Here is a 22,871-nt window from a genome sequence, read left to right as displayed (position 1 = left end):
GCCGGGCTGTGGTATAAGTAAAACAACTGCCTTCCACACAATAAATAAATGGTCCGGGGACTTACACCACCAGCAATGGCAGGGTCACCCTGGTCAAGCACTTGGCAAAAGGCTGCTGGCAGACGCAAGCCCTCGCTTTACCAGGTGGCTGGTGAGTCTGGGTAGAGGTCAGGTCAAGCAGGTGATTGCCCTGATAGCTGGACATAGCCACTTCAGGAAGCATCTCCACACAATTGGACTCAGAAATGAAAGTTAGATGTGTAGGCGTTGTAATCAGTCTGAAGAGACTGCTAAGCATATCATACTGGATTGCGAAAGTCTTGGAGCTAGAAGAAGGGCTCTGTTTGGCTGCAAGCAACCAGGTGAGGAATGGGATGTTGGTATAGGGAAGAAACTCCTGGACCTTGTAAAGGACACGAGAGTTGGTTTGCTTAACTAACATACTTTTGGGAACACACAATAAGCTTTGGTTGACGTGTGTGGTTCTTCGAACCTTTGGATCTTTGAATCCGTCCCTTCAAAACATAAACATAAACTGACGACTGGGATTCATATGAAAAAGGTCCATGTGAAAGCTGTGTTAATGATAAAAAATGCACTCATTAGAATCCCTCTGTTGAACACTTATACATTTTAGAACATAATACATTAGTTAACAGAAGAAACTGAGTCTCCTACATTCACACACACAATCCTATTCTAGAATCAGTGAATAAATCCTTCTAAACTACATCCACTATTGAGATTGAAATTAATATAATGTTTGGCTTGATATTATGTTTTAGTCACCTACCAGTGCAATGCTTGTGCGAGTTCCTGTTGAGCTCGAATGCGGTGGCCAAACAGCAGGAGAAGTACCAGCAGCTGCTCACTCACCTGCAGTCCATACTCAGTGACCCCAACCAAGACCCGCTCATTGTCTGCGAAATCCTCGACTACTTCCTCCGAAGGCTGTCATCGCCTCATAGTCGGGCTCAAGCTATCATGGTAACATCCATTCCAATACTCATCAAACTATCGTGGCAATCAAGTTGAACACATTTATTCTAATATTATTCAATGATTATTTTCATAGATCCACTATACATTATTTTGCTTCATACTTTACTCCCACTATATTTTACTTCATTTTATAAATTAAATTGATTGCTTTCTTCACCCGTTCATAGAATTTGAAGTACAGGGACATATTCTACACTATTCAGACAAAAAAATTGTGTAATTTTTATTCCATACTACGATATCAGTACTTGCATAATGACACAATCTTCCTTTATTCCATTGATTTTTATTAGTAGAATACGATGTCTTATTTTAATGATCTATTTCAATTGAATATTTATAATGTTAAAAATATGTTATTCTAATGTTTTCTTGTTCAGTAGAATACGAGTATACGACATATCATTTTGTAATTGTTATAGAGCATTATGATTCTTCTGATATTTTCGTATTCATCTTAACACACTTCAATATGAAATTGCTTGTTCTTGGTCAAATAGGACGATATATCATTCTATTATTTCACTCTAGTATTATATTGTAATTTATTTCAAATCTAAAGAAAACCACCCTTCAGAATTTCTAAACAATAATAGAAAATTAATTCTCAGATTTTTTCTCTTAAGAACTCAATCAAGAAACAAATTCTAAGTCTGTATCCAAATACTTTCAATTATGTAGAATCAGCTTTGAACAGAAACTTTAAATTATTGTATTCTTTGATTGTTGTATTTTAATATGTTTTTCTTGATGTCCAGAAATAATTGGATAATTATAAATATATGTATTATTTTGAAATATTATTTCAGTTGGTAGTCCTGAAGCAAAGTTTTCTGTTATGAAGGTTGCCTGTATTCAGTCACTCTTTAATCGTGTTTTTTTCAATTATCAGGGGATGAAATTAGTTTTGAAAACGGTGAGCGACGAAGAGGCAATGGAAACAGACAAGCCAATGGAAGAAGTGAAGGATGACGCCTCCTGGCTTCTCAAGCAGCTGCCCATGTTGCCACATTTCAGTATTGCCAAGTCTCAGGTACAATTTCAATCAATCAATAAACAAGTATTTTAGAATATTTTTTTATTCTAAATATTTCTAATCGTATTTATATGATTTGTGATTCTGTCCACGAATAAATAAATATCGGTAATCTCTATTTTACTATTATTACATTATTCGTCTCCTATAATGTGTTTCATTTCATTTTTGTCCAAGAAAATCTATAATCAATAAAAATAAAAACTGTCCAATAATTTGGGAAATGACTTTGTTAAGTGATATTGAAATTGAAAGTGTTGTCGTTATTAGGTGGTGCTAGCACTTCGCAGCGCCTGTCAGGTGGAGAACGAGCCGGCGCTGGTGACCGCCTACCTGTGCTTCCTGGCGCAACACGCGACCGACCAAGGCAGCGCCGACATGGCGGACATGAGTGAGCTGGTGGTCGACATGGCGCAACTCATAGTGGAGCGGAGCACCATCATGGCCGCCATCTTACCCACCCCCGCCACCGCACCCGCCTCCAACCCCTCGCTCGTCGCGCTCATCGCCATCTTCTCCAGCTACCTCGTCAAGGTCATTATCAACCTAAATTATTTCAAGATTGATACATTATAAATACACTAATTAAAACTCTAATTCAATTTATTGCCCAAGACACATTATAATATAATATTGTATAGGCACTGTCAATATACATGAAAATCACACATCTAAACATAAAAATTATCACATCATTCCATATTGTCTAACCTTATGCTAAAATACTGAACACAAGCTGTTCTTTACCGGTAGTGCCATATTTATTTATTTAATTGACAATAACAAATCATAATTATAGTATATAATATGATTGGGAAAAGACAACAGGCATAGCCCAAAACTGGCTTCTCCCAAATTTTTACAAATAAAAGTTTCAAAAAATAATTAGGTTAAGATTTCACTTTTCACTTCAAAAATTCCGATTTCAACTTCAAAACTAATAACTAATTAAAAATAAATTTTTGTATATGAAAAATAATGTAAAACGATGGGTGAAGGAGGCTAAATATAACTATTATTCAAATAAACTGAATCAATATGATAAGAATCCCAAAAAAAATGGGAAGTTCTTCACTCCTTGCTGCCCGGGGATAGTAAGGTCAACCATGAACTTCATTTGAATGAAGAAGGTAGTGTTATAACTGATAGTAAAACAGTAGCAGGCATCTTCAATGAATACTTTATTCAGGTGCCTGAAAGGCTTTCGCAGTCTTGTCCTCCAATATCAGATGATTTGATCAAGCAGTACTCCGATGAATTTAAGAGTGAACATTGTACTAAGAGTATTTTCATGGCTCCTGTAAGTGAGGCCGAACTTTGTAAAATTATAAAAAATCTTTCAATAAATAAGAGCTCAGGAATTGACATAATTACAGCCAGAATACTAAAAGATAATCTCCCATATTTCTCTAAAATATTACTTCATCTGTTCAACTTATCTATAGCTTCAGGTCAATTTCCAGACATCTTAAAGATTGCTACTGTCATACCAATTTTCAAAAAGGGAGATCGGTTCTCAAAAAGTAACTATCGCCCAATCTCTCTCTTACCTACTCTATCAAAAGTTTTTGAAAAGCTGATTAAAAAAAGATTATTGCATTTTTTGGACTCTCACAATTTCTTCTCAAAACAACAATTTGGTTTAGACAGAACCTCAATACAGAGTATGCATTGCAAAATTTTCTAAAAACTATTTATCTTGGTCTGAATAGGGGATGTGGGGGCAGGGCTGCGGGCCTTTTTATTGATATCAGTAAGGCATTTGACACAGTTAACCACAGATTACTGCTTCATAAGTTGTGGAGGGCGGGCATTAGGGGGGTGGCGTTGGAGTGGCTGAGATCATTTTTGCAGGGTAGAAAGCAAGCTGTTAGAATTGAAAAGGTAACTAGTAATCTGATGGAAATCCACTATGGAGTGCCACAAGGCTCTGTCCTTGGACCCATCTATTCTTGGTTTACATCAATGACTTGTTCAGGGGTAAATTCAAAGGTCAGATAACAGCTTTTGCTGATGACACTGCCCTGGCATATTCAAACACATTAGTTCATCTTCGGTTGGATATACAACATGATCTCAATAAATTGACATTATGGTTCACCTGCAATAAGCTCTCAATGAATGTTCAGAAAACCAATTACATTTTGTTCAGTCTTATGGGCAGTCTAAGTTTTGCGGAGCCCATTCAACTGCATACGTGCATTTGTAATTCTGATCATTGTAATTGCCCAATTGTTAAAGGTGAGAATACAGTCAAATATTTGGGTGTTTTCCTTGACCAAAATGTGTCATGGAAAGCCCACATCTCGTACTTGAAAAAGTCATTGCATTTCTACCTGAGAACTATGTACCAATTAAAGGGTCTTTGTAATCTTAAAGCTTTAAAAGATGTCTACCATTCATTTTCTCACTCTAGAATTAATTATGGTTTGAGCTGTTGGGGTGGCACCTACTATTCAATTATGAGTCCCATAATCAAACTCCAAAAATCACTCATAAGGATTGTAGCAGGAGTGGGTCGCCACGATCATACATTCCCCCTTTTCTGTAGACTTGGTATCCTCCCCATAAGACATTTGTATGTGCATAAAGTCTTGTCAAATTTTCTATTTAGTGAGCGGTAATGATGGCGTAACTATTGATTATTGTGATTCAGTTACTGGCCCTTATCGTACGAGGCAGGCTGATGGGTTGTTTGTCCGGGGTGTCAGGCCAAACAGCACTTTATTTAAAAAAACCTTTCTTTTTCTAGCACCAAAATTTTTCAATCAATTACCTTCCTCATTGAAAACCCTTTCCAACTGCCACAATAAAATAATAAAAAATAATTTTTTTGAACGGTCTTATCGCTGATGATAGCTGACTAACTGTATTCTGTTTTCGGACTGCCGTGATTTGTGAATTGTTTTGAACGGAACTATTCGAGTGAAGTGTTAAAAAGTAAACTTATTTTAAAATTATTTGTTCAGCGAAAAACTTTTTCATTAGTCGGCAACATGAGTACTTGTGGAAAGTGTAAACAGCCTGTAAATCGTTCTTCAAATGCTTCTAATTTGTTATGCAAAGACTGTAAGTGTTTATTCCATCCTGCGTGTGTTAATATGAAGGAGACTGAAGTTTCGTTTTTGAAAAACAAGTCATGGGACTGCCCTGATTGTTTAAGTGTTCAGCGATCTCTTAGGGTAAATGACTCTACTCCTGTCAAAATAAATAGACAGTGCTCAGGGGAAAGTGAAGTTTCGGCTGCTGGCGAGCAAACAAAATCCATGGAGCCTTTTGAGGGAAAGTTGGAAGTTGTAAAAACTGAATTGTTAAATTCTATTGAGGAACTAAAATCTCTTGTAAATGCCGGACAGGAAAAGCGGGATAAATTGGAGGAGATAATTGCTAAGCAGAGTGAAATTATTAATAGACAACAGGAACTGATAGAATCTCTGAGAGGCGACGTTAATAGTGTCCAAGAACGATTGCGAACCACTGAGGAGCGACTGGACGACCTGGAGATGTATACGCGGCGCAACACGTTGGAGATACATGGCCTCCCCGAGCCGGCTAATGAGAATGTAGTGGATACATTCGCGAGAGTGAGCAACGCGATCGGCATGCCTCCGGTCATGGTAGACGCCATACACCGTCTCAGGCCGCTCAAGGGTAAGCCTGGTGCAGTACCTCCCCCACCTGGTATAATCGTCAAGTTCGTCAGAAGACTGGATGCCCATCTAATGTTGAATCTAAGAAAAAAATTCGGTAAGCTGTGTAGAAATCAAGTTGAAGGCTTTGATGGACAGCAGCCTGTGTTCATCAACCAGAGTCTGTCGTCTAGGCGGAGAGAACTGCTTGGTATAGCACGGCGTTTCAAGAGAGATGCTAAAATTAAGGATGCCTGGGTCGACCATCTTGGCAGGGTTAAAATTCGTAAAATTGATGGGGGGATTTCCTTCATTAAAAGTGTTGATGATCTTAAAGTAAATTAAAATAGCCCCAACTTTATCAAACGGAATAGTAGGCTTCGAAGATATTGATAATTCATGTTATTTGTTTTCGCCAATGACAATCCGTGTTTTGCATTCTGTACCGGTATTATAGTTATAAAGGGAAGAGAAGTAGGATTCAGTTGCTGAGTGGATGACATCTTGGGACTGGTAATGACAGTGTTATCATAGTAGTCTAGTTAATTTTTTTTTTCAATTACTGTAATTGATTTCTTATTTTTCTATTCTGTTTGCCTATCTCATGATTCTTTATTTCATTCTTCATAAATCATTCAATAATGTTTCATTAGAATAATTAGTATTGGGTTTTAATCTTGGGTTGTATTTAAATTAATGAACGAATTTCTAGTTAGTTTTTGTTGAGTCGTATAAACTAATTTTATGATATTCTGTAGCATATAGTTATTATGGGTCAGTTTCTGTTGTATAGTCTCGAGATTCAATATATATAACTCCACATTTATATTTATTGTGTTGATGATAACAAGAATGAAAATATATTGATTGGTATGGTCAGTTCTATCGCTTAAGAATTTAATGAAAAGGATAAGAAGTTGCCAAAGAACCACAGATTCGTTGGTTCTTGGAAAGTCTTTCTAAGTATCGATAGGTCTTGTCTTTCAATCAATAAGTCTAATAAGTATCAATAAATAAGTGTTTTTCATTCAATATGAATAATTACCACAATATCAACTTCTCAACTACACAAAAGTGAAAATCGCTTAAGAGATTTTATTCTTGGAAAAATATTCATAATAATTGAATAATACAAGTGTATCGAGTTAATACAACGAGAAACGCTTTTTGAGATGTTGAATGTTTTGAAAAAGAATTTAAATGATTTATGACAGCATCTACCATTATTAATTACTGACCTAATATTGTGTCAGTATAGAGATAGAATTATTGTTCAGTTGGTGAAATTTGTCACTGAGAACAGCTATGATAAAATTCCAATTATTGTCGTTTATCGCTGCAATCTTATCACTCCACCAGTGTTGTAGTCAGATGATACGTCAATGTAACTTTGAATGATCTAATAACAGTTTTCTTTATTTTTTCTCCCTATTATCTGTTTGTCAACTCACAACACTATATGTTTTTTTTATATATTCTGATAATTCAAGTAATTCATATAGCAGTAGTTCAAGTCGATCAATTCGAGTTGTACCGGTATTGTTTATGCGTATCAATTGTTGTATTGGTAAATATACGTATTATGAAGTGTAAAGACTTATATATTGCATGAACATTATTTTCGTTGCACAATTTATGCCACATGCAATATTATTGTCTAGCATGGCAGTCCGAGAATGGACTAAATACAGTAACACATTTTTTTTCTTCTCTCTTTTACTACTTCTCATTGGATAACAAAGTAACATCTAACTTTTGGTACATTTAATGGATGATGACAATGATACTAGTAATGAATTTCTACCAGCTTTCATATCTTCAATTCCAGAATACAATAATTTTTTTAACACTGATAACCTCACAGTTTTTCATATGAACATCCATAGTATAAGAAGAAATTTTGATGTATTTCTTTTGTATTTAAATAATATTGTGAGGAAACCTCATATCATTGTTTTATCAGAGGCATGGATAAAAAGCGATTTCAATATGAACTTGTACACCATACCAGGTTACAAGTCTCAGTTTTCTTGTAATGATAACAGATGTGGTGGTCTTATAGTTTTTTATAAAGATAATTTAAAATGTATTTTATTGGACAGTGCAGTAGAAGGGGCTGATAGTATTTTGCTAAATTTTACTTATGAAAGTCTTGTGTTTGCTCTGATTGGAATTTACAGATGGCATACGGGAGGAAACATTAACTTATTTTTAGATTCATTTGGAAAGTTATTGGAAAATGTAAAGCAGGAGTTAATTGTTTGTGTAGGAGATTTTAATATTAATATTAACCATGTGGATTCTAATGTCGAAAATTATTTTGAAATCTTAGCTCTGAATGGTCTGGACTCTTTGATTAATATAGATACTAGAGTAACAGATACCAGTTCTTCATGTATTGATCACATTCTGTTTAGAGGTAGGCCCTTATCGGATGTGCTAGCAGCAGTGATCGATGCGGGATTGACTGATCACAGAGCCGTCTGTGCTGCAATACCGTCGAAGAGAATCTGCGATATTCATGGTGTCACTAAGTCTTCCAAAGTAGATTATGACATGCTAAATGGGCTACTTGGGATGGAGGACTGGATGTCTGTTTATAATGGTGTAGACGTAGATTCGGCTTACTCAGCTTTTCTGAATACTTTACAGACACACATACAGTCTTCCAGTATAAACATAGAAACAGTCAGGGCAGGCAACCACCGTTCTAGGGCACTCAAGCCTTGGATGACTGCTGGCTTAGTTCGGGCTATTGAAACTAGGGATAAATTATTTAAAATAATGAAAAGGGACCGAAACAATATATTAGCAGATAGAAATTTCAGGAAGTTCAAGGATAAAGTACATAAATGGATTAAGAAGGCAAAGGAGAAATACTATTCAGCCCTTTTTCATAATGCCAGGGGTGATAGCAAGAAACAATGGACAATTATCAATGAATTAGTAGGTAGGAAGAAAACTAAGAAATCCATAAATTTTGTTAGAGGAGGTGAACTTATAACGGATGAAAAGGAAGTAGCAGAGGAACTGAATAATTATTTTATAAATGTGGCAAAATCGGATTCATCCACTCCCAACCCGCCAATAGAGGCCAAGAATGTCTTCCACAGGTCTTTCAATATTAAGCGTAGTCCAAGATCACTGTTCTGGATGCCTATCAGTGCAGATGAAGTGTTGCTACTTATTCGTAAATTATCCAGTAACAAATCTTCTGGTGCGGACACCTTCTCACCATTCTTGATAAAGAAAATAGCACCGAAAATATGTGAAATACTTTCATATATATTTAACAAAAGCCTGAATGAAGGAAAATTTCCATCCTACCTCAAAATGGCCAAAGTGATAGCTATTCCGAAGAAGGGGAATACAATTGATTGCAATCGCCCAATTTCTTTGCTATCTGTCTTCTCTAAACTATTTGAAAAACTAGTAAAGCCTCGTCTTATAACTTTTCTCCATTCAACTGATTTTTTGTCCCTAATCAATTTGGATTCAGAGAGGGATTGAGTACTGAGCTAGCTCTGCGCAAGTTTCTCTCTGAAGTCCATTCCAATATCAATAATAAAGATGTTTCAAGAGTCTCAGCACTGTTTCTGGACATTCGTAAGGCTTTTGACACAATCGACCACAATATTCTGTTGGATAAACTGGAGTTAGCCGGTGTTCGGGGTGTTGCGCTGAGCTGGTTTCAGTCATATCTCTCAGGCAGGAGTCAGTTTGTGTGTGTGGGTGGAGCTAAAAGCTCAGTGAAACATGTCTGTGCTGGGGTTCCACAGGGATCTGTTTTAGGACCCATTCTATTCTTGATATTTATAAACGATCTCTATCTTGGGCCTTTCTATGGAACCATAACTGCTTTTGCAGATGATACTGCCTTCAACTATGGTGCAGACTGTTTGAAAAATCTGCAGGTTCAAATGCAGTCTGATCTCAATCTGTTATCCCTGTGGTTTTTCTTTAATAAGCTGAAGCTCAATGCTGACAAAACAACATACTTGAATATTTCAATTTATGAATCATTCACCTTCGAGAAACCACTTAAATACCATAACATTCACTGCATCAATCATGATAGCTGTAACTGTTCCAATATATTACAATCCAGTCAAGTAAAATATTTGGGTATATCTATGGAAGATGATCTTCTGTGGAGGAGCCATGTGCGGATGTTGAAAAATAGCCTGCGCATGCTTCTTCATAGATTCTACCATATAAGAAATGTATGCCCAATTTATATCCTGAAGAATGTTTACTTCTCACTTGCACATTCCAGACTTTCATATGGCATATCATGTTGGGGATGTACTTACATTACCCACTTGAAGCCACTAATGCGTTTACAGAGATCCTTGCTTCATTTCCTGCATGAAGAACCTATTGCTCACTCCGATCTCTTCAGCATTTTGAGAATTCTTAGCCTGAGATCATTATATGTATTCAAAGTACTTATGCAGTTTTATTGGGCTAGTGGGAACTTGGGGAATACAGTGGATTTAGCTGAGCATGTGCCTCTTACTCGGAGGGCTGGTCAGGTTAGAGTGCCAAGACCCAATTCAACTTTTTTCAGAAAATCGTTTCTATTCTTAGAAGGGAAATTCTGTAATAAACTGCCTCCATCCATTGTGCATAGTGGCTCACCACAGCTTTTCAAGCGTAATTTGAAGACTTTCCTATTGAATCTGAGTGAAGAAGATGTAGAAAGTATGTATAATATAACTGTATAATTAATAGTTTTTAGCTTTGGATTTCTGATGACATTGATGGTTTCCAATAGGGTAAATTTTGAACAAATAGTGTAAAATTGTTTTAATTCCTGAATATTGTTGTTATGTTGTGATTGGATGCCATTTTTATAAGTGTGTAATGTGAATGTGTATGTATGTATGTGTGCATGTATATGTATATATGCATATATGTATGTATGTATGTATGTATGTATATGCGTATGTATAGCTGGTGGTGGAAAGATCAAGTGAATCGTCTTTTATTTTTATTATTATTATTATTTTTATTAGTATTTTTTTGTATTAGCAGTGTACTGTTATCGAAGTGATTTTTTTTTATTTTTGTAGATACTCCCATATGCGGTCAAGCTTTGAAGCTTTGCATATGTGTAATTTAATCAGAAGGATTCATTAATATTAATTTTCAATTGTTATTATTTGTTGTATTGCATTATTACAAATTATTGTATTATGAGTTTTTCTGATAAATAAAATCATTATTTCATTATTTCAAAAATGAAATTGCATCTGAAAAAATGGCTTCTTTCAATTAGCACAGAAGGATTGGAAGCCATGTACTCTGTCACTGCCTAATGTATCTAACTTTCGTGCACATTGTATGTACAGAACACTGTCCTCTTGCAAAACAACATTTTATAATATACACATGGACTATTACAAAAATGATGTACATAATATCACGCTCATACGATAATTATATCTAATGATTTCCATATAAATCTATCTAAACTATTACTATGGAGACATATGTATGTGCAGGTGTATATATATATGTGTATATGTATGTGTATTTGGTTTCTATTTTTCATAGAACTAACAGTTTAATTCAACGCTTGTTTTGTCCGGTGCTCCTGTATGCGGACGTGACCTTTCTCTTAAGGTCATTTGCATACAGTAATGACTTATTTCTGCATGTTGTATATGTATTATAATCTTTGTAACTTGTGAATCTCTATCTTGAATTGCTGTCCACTGTTATTTTATTGTATCTCTAGTAGAGTAGTCTTTTTGATGTATTTTTCGTTCGCAGTGTAGCTCTAGTAGAGTAAGCAATTAACTGTATTGTTTGTTGTTTTTTTTTTTTTGCTTCTTTGTTTTGTTTTTTTTCTCATTGTATTTCTATAGTGGAGCAGAATGATAATACTGCATGCTTAGTTTTCTATTACTTTTAATTTTCACATGTTCTGTATTTTTTTTCACGCAGAAATAAAGTCAAATTTATTATTTTATTATTATTATTAACTAAACTGAAAATTTTATATTTTGATATTCAAAAACCAATTAAAAACAAATTTATTTCACTCAAATCTCTACAAATTGGAAATTGATGAGTAATTTTGAAAAATTTTTAGCCAGAAAAGAAAGACAACTTTATATTGTAATTGATAGGCTTAATATTTATTTTATTAACTCTTATGTAGTTACTTTTATGGCAAATGAATAAAATCGTACTTGAAAAAATTCAAATTTAATGCTTCCAACCACCCCTCAGTTCAGTAATATATTCCGGTGAGGAGACCTTACCCTAAGGGACCCTAAGTGAGTTCACTACTCACTAGAATATAATAGAATGTTTTTTTCTTTTTAATCCGGACAGCTGTATTGTTTGGGCAAGCGAGAAACCACGATAACTATTAATGAATTCATACCTACAACATTACTGCTGATCCAAAATTAGAATTGTTCTAACTTTGTGCAAGTCATTTTATAATATTCTTCGTTTCTCTGTAGCTACTGTGTAAATGAAATAGACGTGTAAGTGAAAATTTGCTGTATTGTTTAGACTGGTGAGAAAGCCTGGATAAACTTTTATTGACCTTCAAAAATACTACTGATTTAAGCAGTCCAATTGAAAAGATTTTTTTTTCTGAAATGTTTTGTTTGGGTAGGCGCGAGAGCCGCGCCGCGAGGCGTTCACCTGGTCTGAGAGCCAGGACCAGATAGTGGTCTCGTGGCCGGCAGGTGAGGACTGCACCCTGCACATCCTGGTGGTGCACGCCATGGTCATCCTGCTCACCTATGGCCCACAGGCGGTCGTCGAGCGCCTGCCCGCCTACAACTACCTGCTTGACGCCTGGTTTCCACAGGACAAGGAGAGTGCTCCAAAGGTTAGTAGCGTTCATCTTATTTCATTTTCCTCCAGAGTACATAAATAAATAGCATAATTCCTATCATACTCCAATCGTAAACTTCTATCAAATACCTTTAATATGTATGTAAGCAATACTTCATTTCCTTGAATACAAATTCTCACTGATACATTTTTACAATTTAATTCTACGATTGATTGAACAGAGTAAAGGAATCTCAATGAGAAATAAAAATGATATTATCTGTTCCACATAGTTTTTTTGAGCCAAACTCAAGTTTCAATGCACTTAAGGATCATCTTCAGTGGTCTTTTTGGTTAGACTGCTGACTAACCAAAGCAGTCTAACCAAAACGACCACTGAAGATGATGGCGTAGTACATTGAAACTTAAGTTTGGCTCAAATAAACTATTTGGAACTGACAATATCGTTTTCATTTTACCTTAATTTGGAGAAATTCCACAATATCTCTGTTCATAGTGTATATTTTATTAAATGAATTTTGGCTAACAAATCAAGATCTTGCATAGTTATTCACTAATCAGTAACAGTCTACAACAATCTGGTAAAAAAGATGGAAGATTTATTAGAAATTGCAGTTAACTGCTGGAATATAATTACTGTCAATATTTTCAGTAGCAGAAGTCCTTCGTTCTATTTATGCAGCTTTCATTGGATATTTGAAATAATTATTATACAGTAATAATCGGGTGAAACTTGTTTGGATTTATTAAGAACTGGATTGCTTTTTAATTTTGTAAATAAATTTTCTATGGCAATGACAGATTCTGCATTTCAAATGGTATCTTCTGATTCACTCGAATGAATTATTATATTTATTTGAGACTCGCATGTAGCCCGTGCTCACAAGGGTCCAATTAAAAACTTGACTTAATAAAATCTTGAAGTAATGAAAATAGGTCTATAACCATTCTTGGTGAATAAGGAATCTCTATGCAAAATTTCAAGTTTATCAGTCCAGTAGTTGATGATGCGTCATTCGTGAATTTCCTATCCCGTACGTGTATAAGCCAGTTCATTCCTTTATTATAATATAGATAACTTGTTTTCAAGGAAATGAACAAACACTCATATCCTGAAAGAACTTAACCCTTCATAGAAGCTCCACGATTCAATGGAGTATCATGTGATACTCTCTCACCAATTCCAAACTTGTAAGAATTGTCAATTTTCAGGCTTTCCTGGTGGATACATCTGAAGAGGCTCTGCTGATTCCTGATTGGCTGAAGCTGCGCATGATCAGATCGCAGGTGCCGAGGCTGGTGGAGGCGGCCTTGACTGATCTGGAGCCTCCGCAGCTCATTCTTTTCATTCAGTCGTTTGGCATCCCTGTCGCATCTATGAGGTGACTGTGAGGGCATGTTCTCAGATATTGTTATGCCTCCATTAATAAGATAATCAACTTGGTGACAACACTGCAATCTATTATGAATGCTGTTCAATTACGTATTGTCTTGAATTACATTGATTTTATTGAAATCGATTTAGGTATTGAATATATTTATCAAGTTCATCGATTGAAATATGCAAACAAGATGAATAAATTTCTGGTCTCATAGTAAATACGTATTTATGAATTTAGGGACTTGAGCGGAACTATTTCTCCTTGAAAGAAAGAATTGTCTACCAAGTGAAGTGGAGGGCAACAATTTCCCCTCATGTCATAAGTCTCTCAAGGTTTCCCTTATGACCGTGCACAACTCTTATCATACACCTACATCAATAACTTTTTAAATGCAATATGTAACGCGATTATAGTTTTAATAATCCAGTGTTGCACATGTAGTTTGTTCAACTAAAAACATCCCCTACGTGAGTAGCCTAGTAATTTTTACTTTCCTTGCCCTATTGCCATAGGTAAGGAACGTATTGCTTTCCGAAAAAAATTAGGTACCCCGATTTCTGAATTTCTATACGTTTCAAGGTCCCCTGAGTCCAAAAAAGTGGTTTTTGGGTATTGGTCTGTCTGTATGTGTGTGTGTGTGTGTGTGTGTGTGTGTGTGTGTGTGTGTATGATTGGATGTGCGTCTGTGTACACGATATCTCATCTCCCAATTAACGGAATGACTTGAAATTTGGAACTTAAGGTCCTTACAATAAAAGGATCCGACACGAACAATTTCGATCAAATGCAATCCAAGATGGCGGCTAAAATGGAGAAAATGTTGTCAAAAACAGGGTTTTTCGCGATTTTCTCGAAAACGGCTCCAACGATTTTGATTAAATTTATACTCAAAATCGTTATTGATAAGCTCTATCAACTGCCACAAGTCCCATATCTGTAAAAATTTCAGGAGCTCCGCCCCATCTATGCAAAGTTTGATTTTAGTTTTCCAATTATCAAGTCTCAGATGTAGTTTAAACGAGAAATTCCAAGTGGAAAAGTTTGAGCATAAGAATCTCTTCAATTAATGTTCAGTAACATTTTCACCTAAAATTGAAAATAAGCTTGAAATTTGAGAAAATGTGATTATTCAATTGCAAACTGTTGATTCTATTGAATCATTCACTATGAAGAGATAGCAGATCTCGTGTGTCTCCAGCGTTATTGTCCTGTCACCAGCTAGCTCAGATCTTTGAATAGTAGACTCGAGATGCGCGTGAACACTAGCGTAAGGTGATCAATTTTCATAACGGCAAGGAAAGTTGTGTGAGTTCCCCACACCAGATTTTTAATTTAAAAAAATGATAGACTGCTATGCCATTAAAAACGTGTTGAAATTGATTCATCAACTAAAGTGATATTTATTTGAAACTCTCAGCATTCCTTATTATAACTCAAATTATTTGAATTCAAACAATTATGACAGGTTTAAGGGAATCTCATTATTGCAGCTCATAATGTATTTAGTATATTTCTAAGTTTATTGTGACCAATCACTCATTATTAGGTTTAAGGGAATCTCATTATTGCAGCTCATAATGTATTTTGTATATTTCTAAGTTTATTGTGACCAATCACTCATTATTATGTGTATGCTTGAATGTATTTTACTGTGTATAAGTTTATTGTATATTTTATTACAGTGATTCAATGTATTTTTAATGCATTTCATGATAATTGGCGATGTATTGCTGTTCATGACAAAGAAATATGATCATTTATAAAGAATTACTAGTAATGTTAATTCATTAAAGTATTATATTATTTCATTCCACTTACAATAAATTTTAGTTTAGACTATTAAGGTTTCTAGTGGTTCTTCATAAATGAACGTTCTAATATACCTCTTGACTAGCGAAATAAATGTGAATGATGGGAAGTGGCATTGAAGAATTTGTTACTGAAGTGGCGAATGTTTGTTGGGGCAGCAAACTGCTGGAAACGCTGGACCGCGCCGTGATGGGGGCGGAGCGAGAGGCGGTGGGGGAGGCGGTGATGGACAAGTCGTACATGGTGCAGCTGGTGGAGGTGCAGCACAAGAGGGGGGCCACAGGGGGGGAGGTGTTCGCCAGGGTGCTCGGACTGCACGAGCCAATCAGGGCAGCGCCCGAAACGCCCATCATTGCCGAGCCACAATTCCCTCGTAAGTTCCAATCCACACTGATTATACCTATCAACACAGCCTTATCTAATTGGATGCCCCGGCCGGCCTAGAGACAATGGCAACATCGCATAAGTCAACTGGTAAGCTCGAGTTGAGAGCATTGAAAAGCGAGTAGAAACTCCAAGATAGGTTGACATGTTTTGAGTAAATAATGCATACAATGCAATTCAAATAGCTGCGGTAGATTCTATAGTGAGGTCCACGTTATAATGGCAGTACTTGATTTAAATTGGATAGGATCTACTTCTATAGTGTTGCCAAATCCTGTGAGTATGGTATTCAACTAGGATATATATGCTATTAGGCATATGCTGATCATTGATCACGTTTGATCTCGCTTGGTGCAGCCTAGCATTAAAATGTTTATGTCTTTACATCGTGTAGTAATTTTCCATTGCTGTCTATCCTATTCCCGGTCGTACGTTGATTGGAAGGATACTATTTTATATTACTATTTATCAGATACTATTTTTCAGAGAGTCGACAATTATTTGATGGAACACCGCCGATTTATGTAGTTACATCACAATATTAGGTTATTGTTATTCAAATTGCATTCAATCGTCATTCTGATTAATAATTTCTCATACATTCTAAATTTCGTTCAATAATTAGCATACTGTCATTTAATTCAAATTAGTGTATAAGCCAGTATAATTTTAACATTCATGAATAAAGAACTCTGATATAATCCTTACAGAAGTCAGGGATGTGCTTGATGTGCTTGTGCGAGTTTTCTGATAATCTACTTTGGCTAATGTGTTTCACTACTTGGTAATTGAATATTTTACGTGTTGTTTTTGCAGATCTGAAGCCACCTGTTTGTATCAAATTGAAAGCCTTAACATTGCAAGAAGCAATCGCCGTCTTTGAGCAAATCTATTCAACGCAAGAGGAAACTGAAGCCAAACGGCTCATCAATAGAGAAGATTTCAAACTGTTACAAAGAGTAAGTACAGAATTTAATGTTTCAGTTATTGTATAATTTATACCGTTTTGAACAAATAAAACTATACAAATTACACATTAGTCACAAAGTCGGTAACAAAATGAACAATTTGAAACTTTGCTGGTTATTATTATTTTTTGCTACAACTAAAAGTGAAATTCCAAAAATATAAATTAACGAATTGCAATTTTTAAATGAACTTAAACAATAACGTCGTAACAGTTTGCTTTCTTGAAATGGATTTCACAGTAATATTTAGGAGCTATCAAGGCAGTCTCTCAACTTCTCTGTTCAGTCAGTCTCTTTACTGTGAATCTTGTTTTTAACTTGATACAAGGCCTTCATTCTTAGTCCTTGAGATACACTAAAAGTGAAGATCTATGTTTTGGAACTCGTTTCTAGTATTATCAAAATTTGGGAGAAAACAGTTTCGGTCTGAGCATGTTTTACTCCCGATAATAATTTCATGATTCCCTGTGATTCAACGATTAAATAATTTTTCAAAAGTATTTTTGGGTTCGAATGTTTCTAAATCAAATCATCATAAAAAGTACCAAAACAGATTTAAAAGTATGCACTGTATAAAATAAGATGAAGCTTGAGTCATCATTCAATTTATTATTCAATTATCGATTGATAATTTGACATTATGTGTGCTCGGACTCTCCAATGATGGAGTTCCAGTTCTCCCCGGACCAAATATTGGCGTTGCCAGAAAGTGCAATATTACGACTTTCTAATGCCAGCCCATAACATTAAATATATATTCAATATATTAGATTTGATTGTATTGTTTAGACTTGTGGGCTTGCATGAGAAAGTCGCAATTTTACACAATCTGACAACGCCAAAGTTTGGTCTGATGGAAACTAAAGTAGATAAACTTATCTTATGCAGAATACAGTGTGAAAGGCCTTTACGATTACCAACCTTACCTTTTCCAACTTTGAACTATCCTTGTGTATTAAGTTATAGGGAGATTCATGCGATAGAGTCGATGGAAATGATAGGACTACGGGGTTGCCGATTCTCAGTTACCACTGCCTTCTATATTAGGTAGCTGTGATTCAAGTTATTACGGTATGTATATGTGATGCAATATTATTTGCTGATTCTTGGTAATAATGATCAAATCTATTTCAAATATATCTTATTTTACAAGAAAATCTACTATTTCAAGATTTAATAATAAATTCTGTAATATATAAATGAAAAATATAACTACTAATGAGCAATATGGATATAAAAAATTTAGCTTTTGGTTTAAGCTTAAGGTTTTTGTTGTACAACAACGTTAACTGAGGAAAATTGAACAATTTATTCAGAATTACGTTATTATGTTCACTGATAAGCAAATGATTTAATAATAATAATATTACAAAACTTTAATTATTATTGAAACCAAAAATGAATTTACAAACAAAATATGTAATTGGACTACTCACTTGACTGTCTGTGGCTGCTCAAATGGAAAAAAGTAATTGATATTGAGGTGAGCTACAAAAATCCTATTCTATAAAATCCTACCTCATAGATCCCCCCCAGGTCTTCTTGTCAGCACCCAGGTTTCGTAATGGCAACTACTCCCGACGTTAGATAAAGAAATATTTATAAATAAACTTTACAAAATGATTGATCAAAACACCACCTTTCCTTCCTTACGAGATCCCAATCTTGAAAAATACAATCATATTAGGTTTATGAAACTGCCCGAACTGAGACAGCTTATAAATTGATTCTCAAGACAAATATTCCTTCAGGTAAGCAATATCTCAAACAAACAGTAGTTGTTAACGACAAACGGATATGGGCCTCGAGATGGAAATTCAAAAATTATTTATTGACCGAGCTAAGTGAGGTCTAAGATTCAAGTCGACGGTTTGGCATTTCTCTTAATGTTTAAATGTTTATAATTATTATGCACATTTAGGGCGAAACGCGGTAATAGATTTTCATGAAATTTGACAGGTATGTTCCTTTTTAAATTGCGCGTCGACGTATATACAAGGTTTTTGGAAATTTTGCATCTCAAGGATAATATAAAAGGAAAAAGGAGTCTCCTTCATACGCCAATATTAGAGTAAAAATCAGACTATAGAATCATTTATCATAAATCAGCTGACAAGTGATTACACAGATGTGTGGAGAAGCCAGTCTATTACTGTATTTGTATAAGGTCTATAGTTTCAATCAGAGACCAACAAAAGACATACCAAAGAGGTATGCACCTTTAAGCTGGGTTTACACCAAAGTTATTAACAAAATTTTAATAATTTAATCCTCATAGATTCTATTAGATTGAACGGAAGTTGACAAACACATATGTTCATCATGTGTATGATAAGTTATGTTCAATCTTCTTCTTCTTACAGCTCGATTGGTTGGCAGCCTTCCATTTAAATCTGTCCATTGCTACTCTCTTCCATTGTTCATAGCTCATAGCACCCAGATCCTTCGTCATTTGTCTTAAGTACTGTAGCCGGGGTCTCCCGCGACCCCTTTGTCCATCAACTGTACCTTCCAGAATACTTGACGTAAATGCGTCGTGTCTTATTATGTGTCCAATCCAAGAATGTCGTCTGGCCTTGAGAAAATCAATCTAATTAGTATCAATATCCTCACATTCGAAAAAACTAATTTAATAGGTGATGAAAAATAAACAAATGAACTAAATAATGCTGGAGAAATTATAATATTTTTGATTGTAAAAAAACATTTTTCATCATATAGAAAGATTATCGCGGAACTGGATGAATTATATTATATGGAATACAAATTCAAACGTGAACTGAGTTTGTTAACATTTAAAACAAGTGACATCAGGTACTTGTGGATGAGAATACTGCGTGAGGTCTACTGTTCACAGAACTACTAGTTTATAACAAGTGCAATCCGCAACCACAGACACTAACATTACATTAACACTATTAAAACTATACTGATTAACCAAATTACACTTTTTGAATAGAAATGACTACGATATTACATAATGAAAAATCTGGTGTGGCGCACTCACACAACTTTCCTTGCCGTTATGAAAATTGATCAACTGACGCTAGTGTTCCCGCGCATCTCAGGTCTACTTTTCTAAGATCTGAGCCAGCTGGTAACAGGACAATAACGCTAGATATACACGAGATCTGCTATCTCTTCATAGTGAACGATTTAATGGAATCAACAGTTGCCAACAGTTTGCAATTGACTAATCTTATTTTCTCGAATTTCAAGCTTATTTTCAATTTTAGGTGAAAATGTTACTGAACATTAATTGTAGAGATTTTTATGCTCAATCTTTTCCACTCGAATTTTTTTGTTTAAATTGTATCTGAAGCCTGATAATTGGGAATCTAAAACCAAACTTTGCATAGATGGTGCAGTGCTCCTGATATTTCTACAGATATGAGACTTGAGGCAGTTGATAGAGCTTATCAATGACTTTTCTAGGTATGAATTTGATCAAAATCGTTGGAGCCGTTTTCGAGAAAATCGCGAAAACCCTGTTTTTGACAACATTTTCGCCATTTTAGCCGCCATCTTGAATTGCATTTGATCGAAAATGTTCGTGTCGGATCCTTATAGTGTAAGGACCTCAAGTTCCAAATTTCAAGTCATTCCGTTAATTGGGAGATGAAATATCGTGTACACAGACGCACATACACTCATACACACACACACACACACACACACACACACACACACACACACACACACACACACACACACACACACACACACACACACACACACACACACACACACACACACACACACACACACACACACACACACACACACACCACACACACACACACACACACACACACACATTGCTTGCAGTTGAAATAATAATAATTATCAATAGAAAAGAAACATTATTTATTATCAAATGATGAGAATTCGTAAATGATGATTATTTTATTATGATTTAGATGAACATTATTCTTGTTTTGGATTTCTAGATTGGGATTTTATCATAAATGTAGGGTAGCCATTAAAATGATTATCTAAATCCAACCATAGTCATTGTTACCAACTCATTTTTTTCGTGCACTAATCCTCCATATAACCCACCAACTATTTCGTTTTGCCATGTTGCAAATCTGGAGTATGCATAGTAATCACTTTGCACACTAGTGCGGAAAAGTGATTCTTTGCATTCTGTAATCAGTGCAGGAATGGTCACTTTTCAAGGTAACTGTAGGAAAAAGAATTTACATACTCAATTCTCCTCCTAAAACAGCTTATTTCTGAGGAGAATCTACTTTTTCGCTAATCATTCGCGCATGCGCAGAAGAGTTTATTTACGCTCGCTAATCAGCTGATCGTAAGCAGCTCGCCAAAAGTAGGTCAGATCTTAACCTAAAAAGTCGGTAATAATTGTAGTATTGTACCGGTTCTGCACTATGCAGCCATGATGGATATCAGTGAAGACGAATTATTATTAACTCCGCCGATATAAGTAATTTAACAGGTTTGGGCAGTTGTAAAAAAAATCTAGTTTGTAATTCGCGCGTAATTCTTCTTTATCGCTCTTGCAAAATTATCACGCTCCGCTTTGCGTTGCATGATAACTGTTTTGTGCGAGAGATAAAGTCGCGCATTGCGCTCTTAATGCATAAATAGCTATTTTAATTTTGGGATTAAGTAATGTACACAAAAATGTTTAGCAATTTAGATTAAATTGTTTATAGAAAATTAATAAATAAAGATGAAATCCGTAATTTTTTACTTTATCATCTGTGGTCTAGGGTTTTGAAAATTAAAGATAAAGCTTTATATTAAATGTTGCAAAATGTGAGAAAAAAAATATTAATTTTTCTGAATATATTTTATGTGTGTAAGTTAATACTTACACAATCTGAATATATTACTGTTTTATTATTATATTTAAATCTCAACTCATTGCTAGCGAACAGACTGGATAGAGCTATCTGCTTTGTCTAATGACAGACAAGGATAGCAATCCAATTTTAGTCAGGTGCTTACTTTATATCGTGAATCTCACTATAGTTCTATTGAGGTTGGCACTAATGTGTTGCAGACGCTGTCGGTGGAAGTAAGCAAGAAGAGCACCAGATCAGGTGGTGGTGGTGGTGGTGGCCTCTGCCAGAACCTGCTAGTTCACCTACTGAAGCGCCTCTCATCCGACCGCACACTATTGACTGTTGTCGCCGCACGCACGCACTACTCCTGCCCGCTGTTCCGTCTGCTCACCTCGGTCACCTGCCAACAGCTGACTGCCGTCATGCTCGTCATCTGCAAGGTGGTCGTCGACTCCCCCCACTGCTCCACCATACTGGCCGCAATCTTGAAGGCGTTCACCAAGCGCCACCAGTCCAGGGAGACCGCTGTCGTACCTGCCACCAGCGCATACCAAGCGCCGCTAAAAGGTAGCAAATTGTTCGGTAATGGAATTAGAGTTCCGTTAGTGCTTGTGATGAGCACTTATAATAAGTGGTGTAAAAGGATTTCATCACAGCAAATTGGTATGTGACGAAATGAGAGTTCCGATAGTGCTTGTGATTCAGGAATAGGATTTGGGATACAAAGTTTATATTCAAGCCAAATCAGTCATTTTGAAATCGCAAACCTGAATAAAACCATGAATTTCAAATTTGGATTTGTTATAAGACTTCATACAGTACAGTTATATACAGTACTTCATACTCCAGTACTTACGTGGAGTACTTTAGTACCCTATACGCTTTCTTCTTGTGTGTGCTTTTCGTTAGCCTCACTGCAAGATCATGAAATTCGCAGTACCTTTTCCTCAACTATTTCCGAGTATGGTAGTTTCCTCACAATTCAGCCTGTCAAGTTATAGACGTTCAATCGCACAGGTCTGCGA

At 35.6% G+C, this 22,871-nt stretch overlaps 1 protein-coding gene across 1 annotated transcript in view; it reads left to right on the top strand.

Annotated features, from left to right (window-relative positions):
- LOC111058536 (integrator complex subunit 1) overlaps positions 1-22,871 on the top strand; it is a 137,513-nt gene that overhangs the window by 56,711 nt on the left and 57,931 nt on the right. Inside the window, exons 15-22 of the mRNA XM_039422840.1 lie at positions 786-987; positions 1,895-2,035; positions 2,309-2,572; positions 12,305-12,523; positions 13,702-13,871; positions 15,839-16,053; positions 16,881-17,023; positions 22,065-22,413. Of these exons, the coding sequence (XP_039278774.1) occupies positions 786-987; positions 1,895-2,035; positions 2,309-2,572; positions 12,305-12,523; positions 13,702-13,871; positions 15,839-16,053; positions 16,881-17,023; positions 22,065-22,413 (1,703 nt within the window). The remainder of the gene's footprint in view (positions 1-785; positions 988-1,894; positions 2,036-2,308; positions 2,573-12,304; positions 12,524-13,701; positions 13,872-15,838; positions 16,054-16,880; positions 17,024-22,064; positions 22,414-22,871) is intronic.

This window comes from Nilaparvata lugens, chromosome 3 (assembly GCF_014356525.2).
Source record: "Nilaparvata lugens isolate BPH chromosome 3, ASM1435652v1, whole genome shotgun sequence".
Classification (NCBI taxonomy): Eukaryota; Metazoa; Arthropoda; class Insecta; order Hemiptera; family Delphacidae; genus Nilaparvata; species Nilaparvata lugens.
Note: the sequence above shows the minus strand (reverse complement) of the source record. Positions and strands in the feature narration are given on the sequence as shown.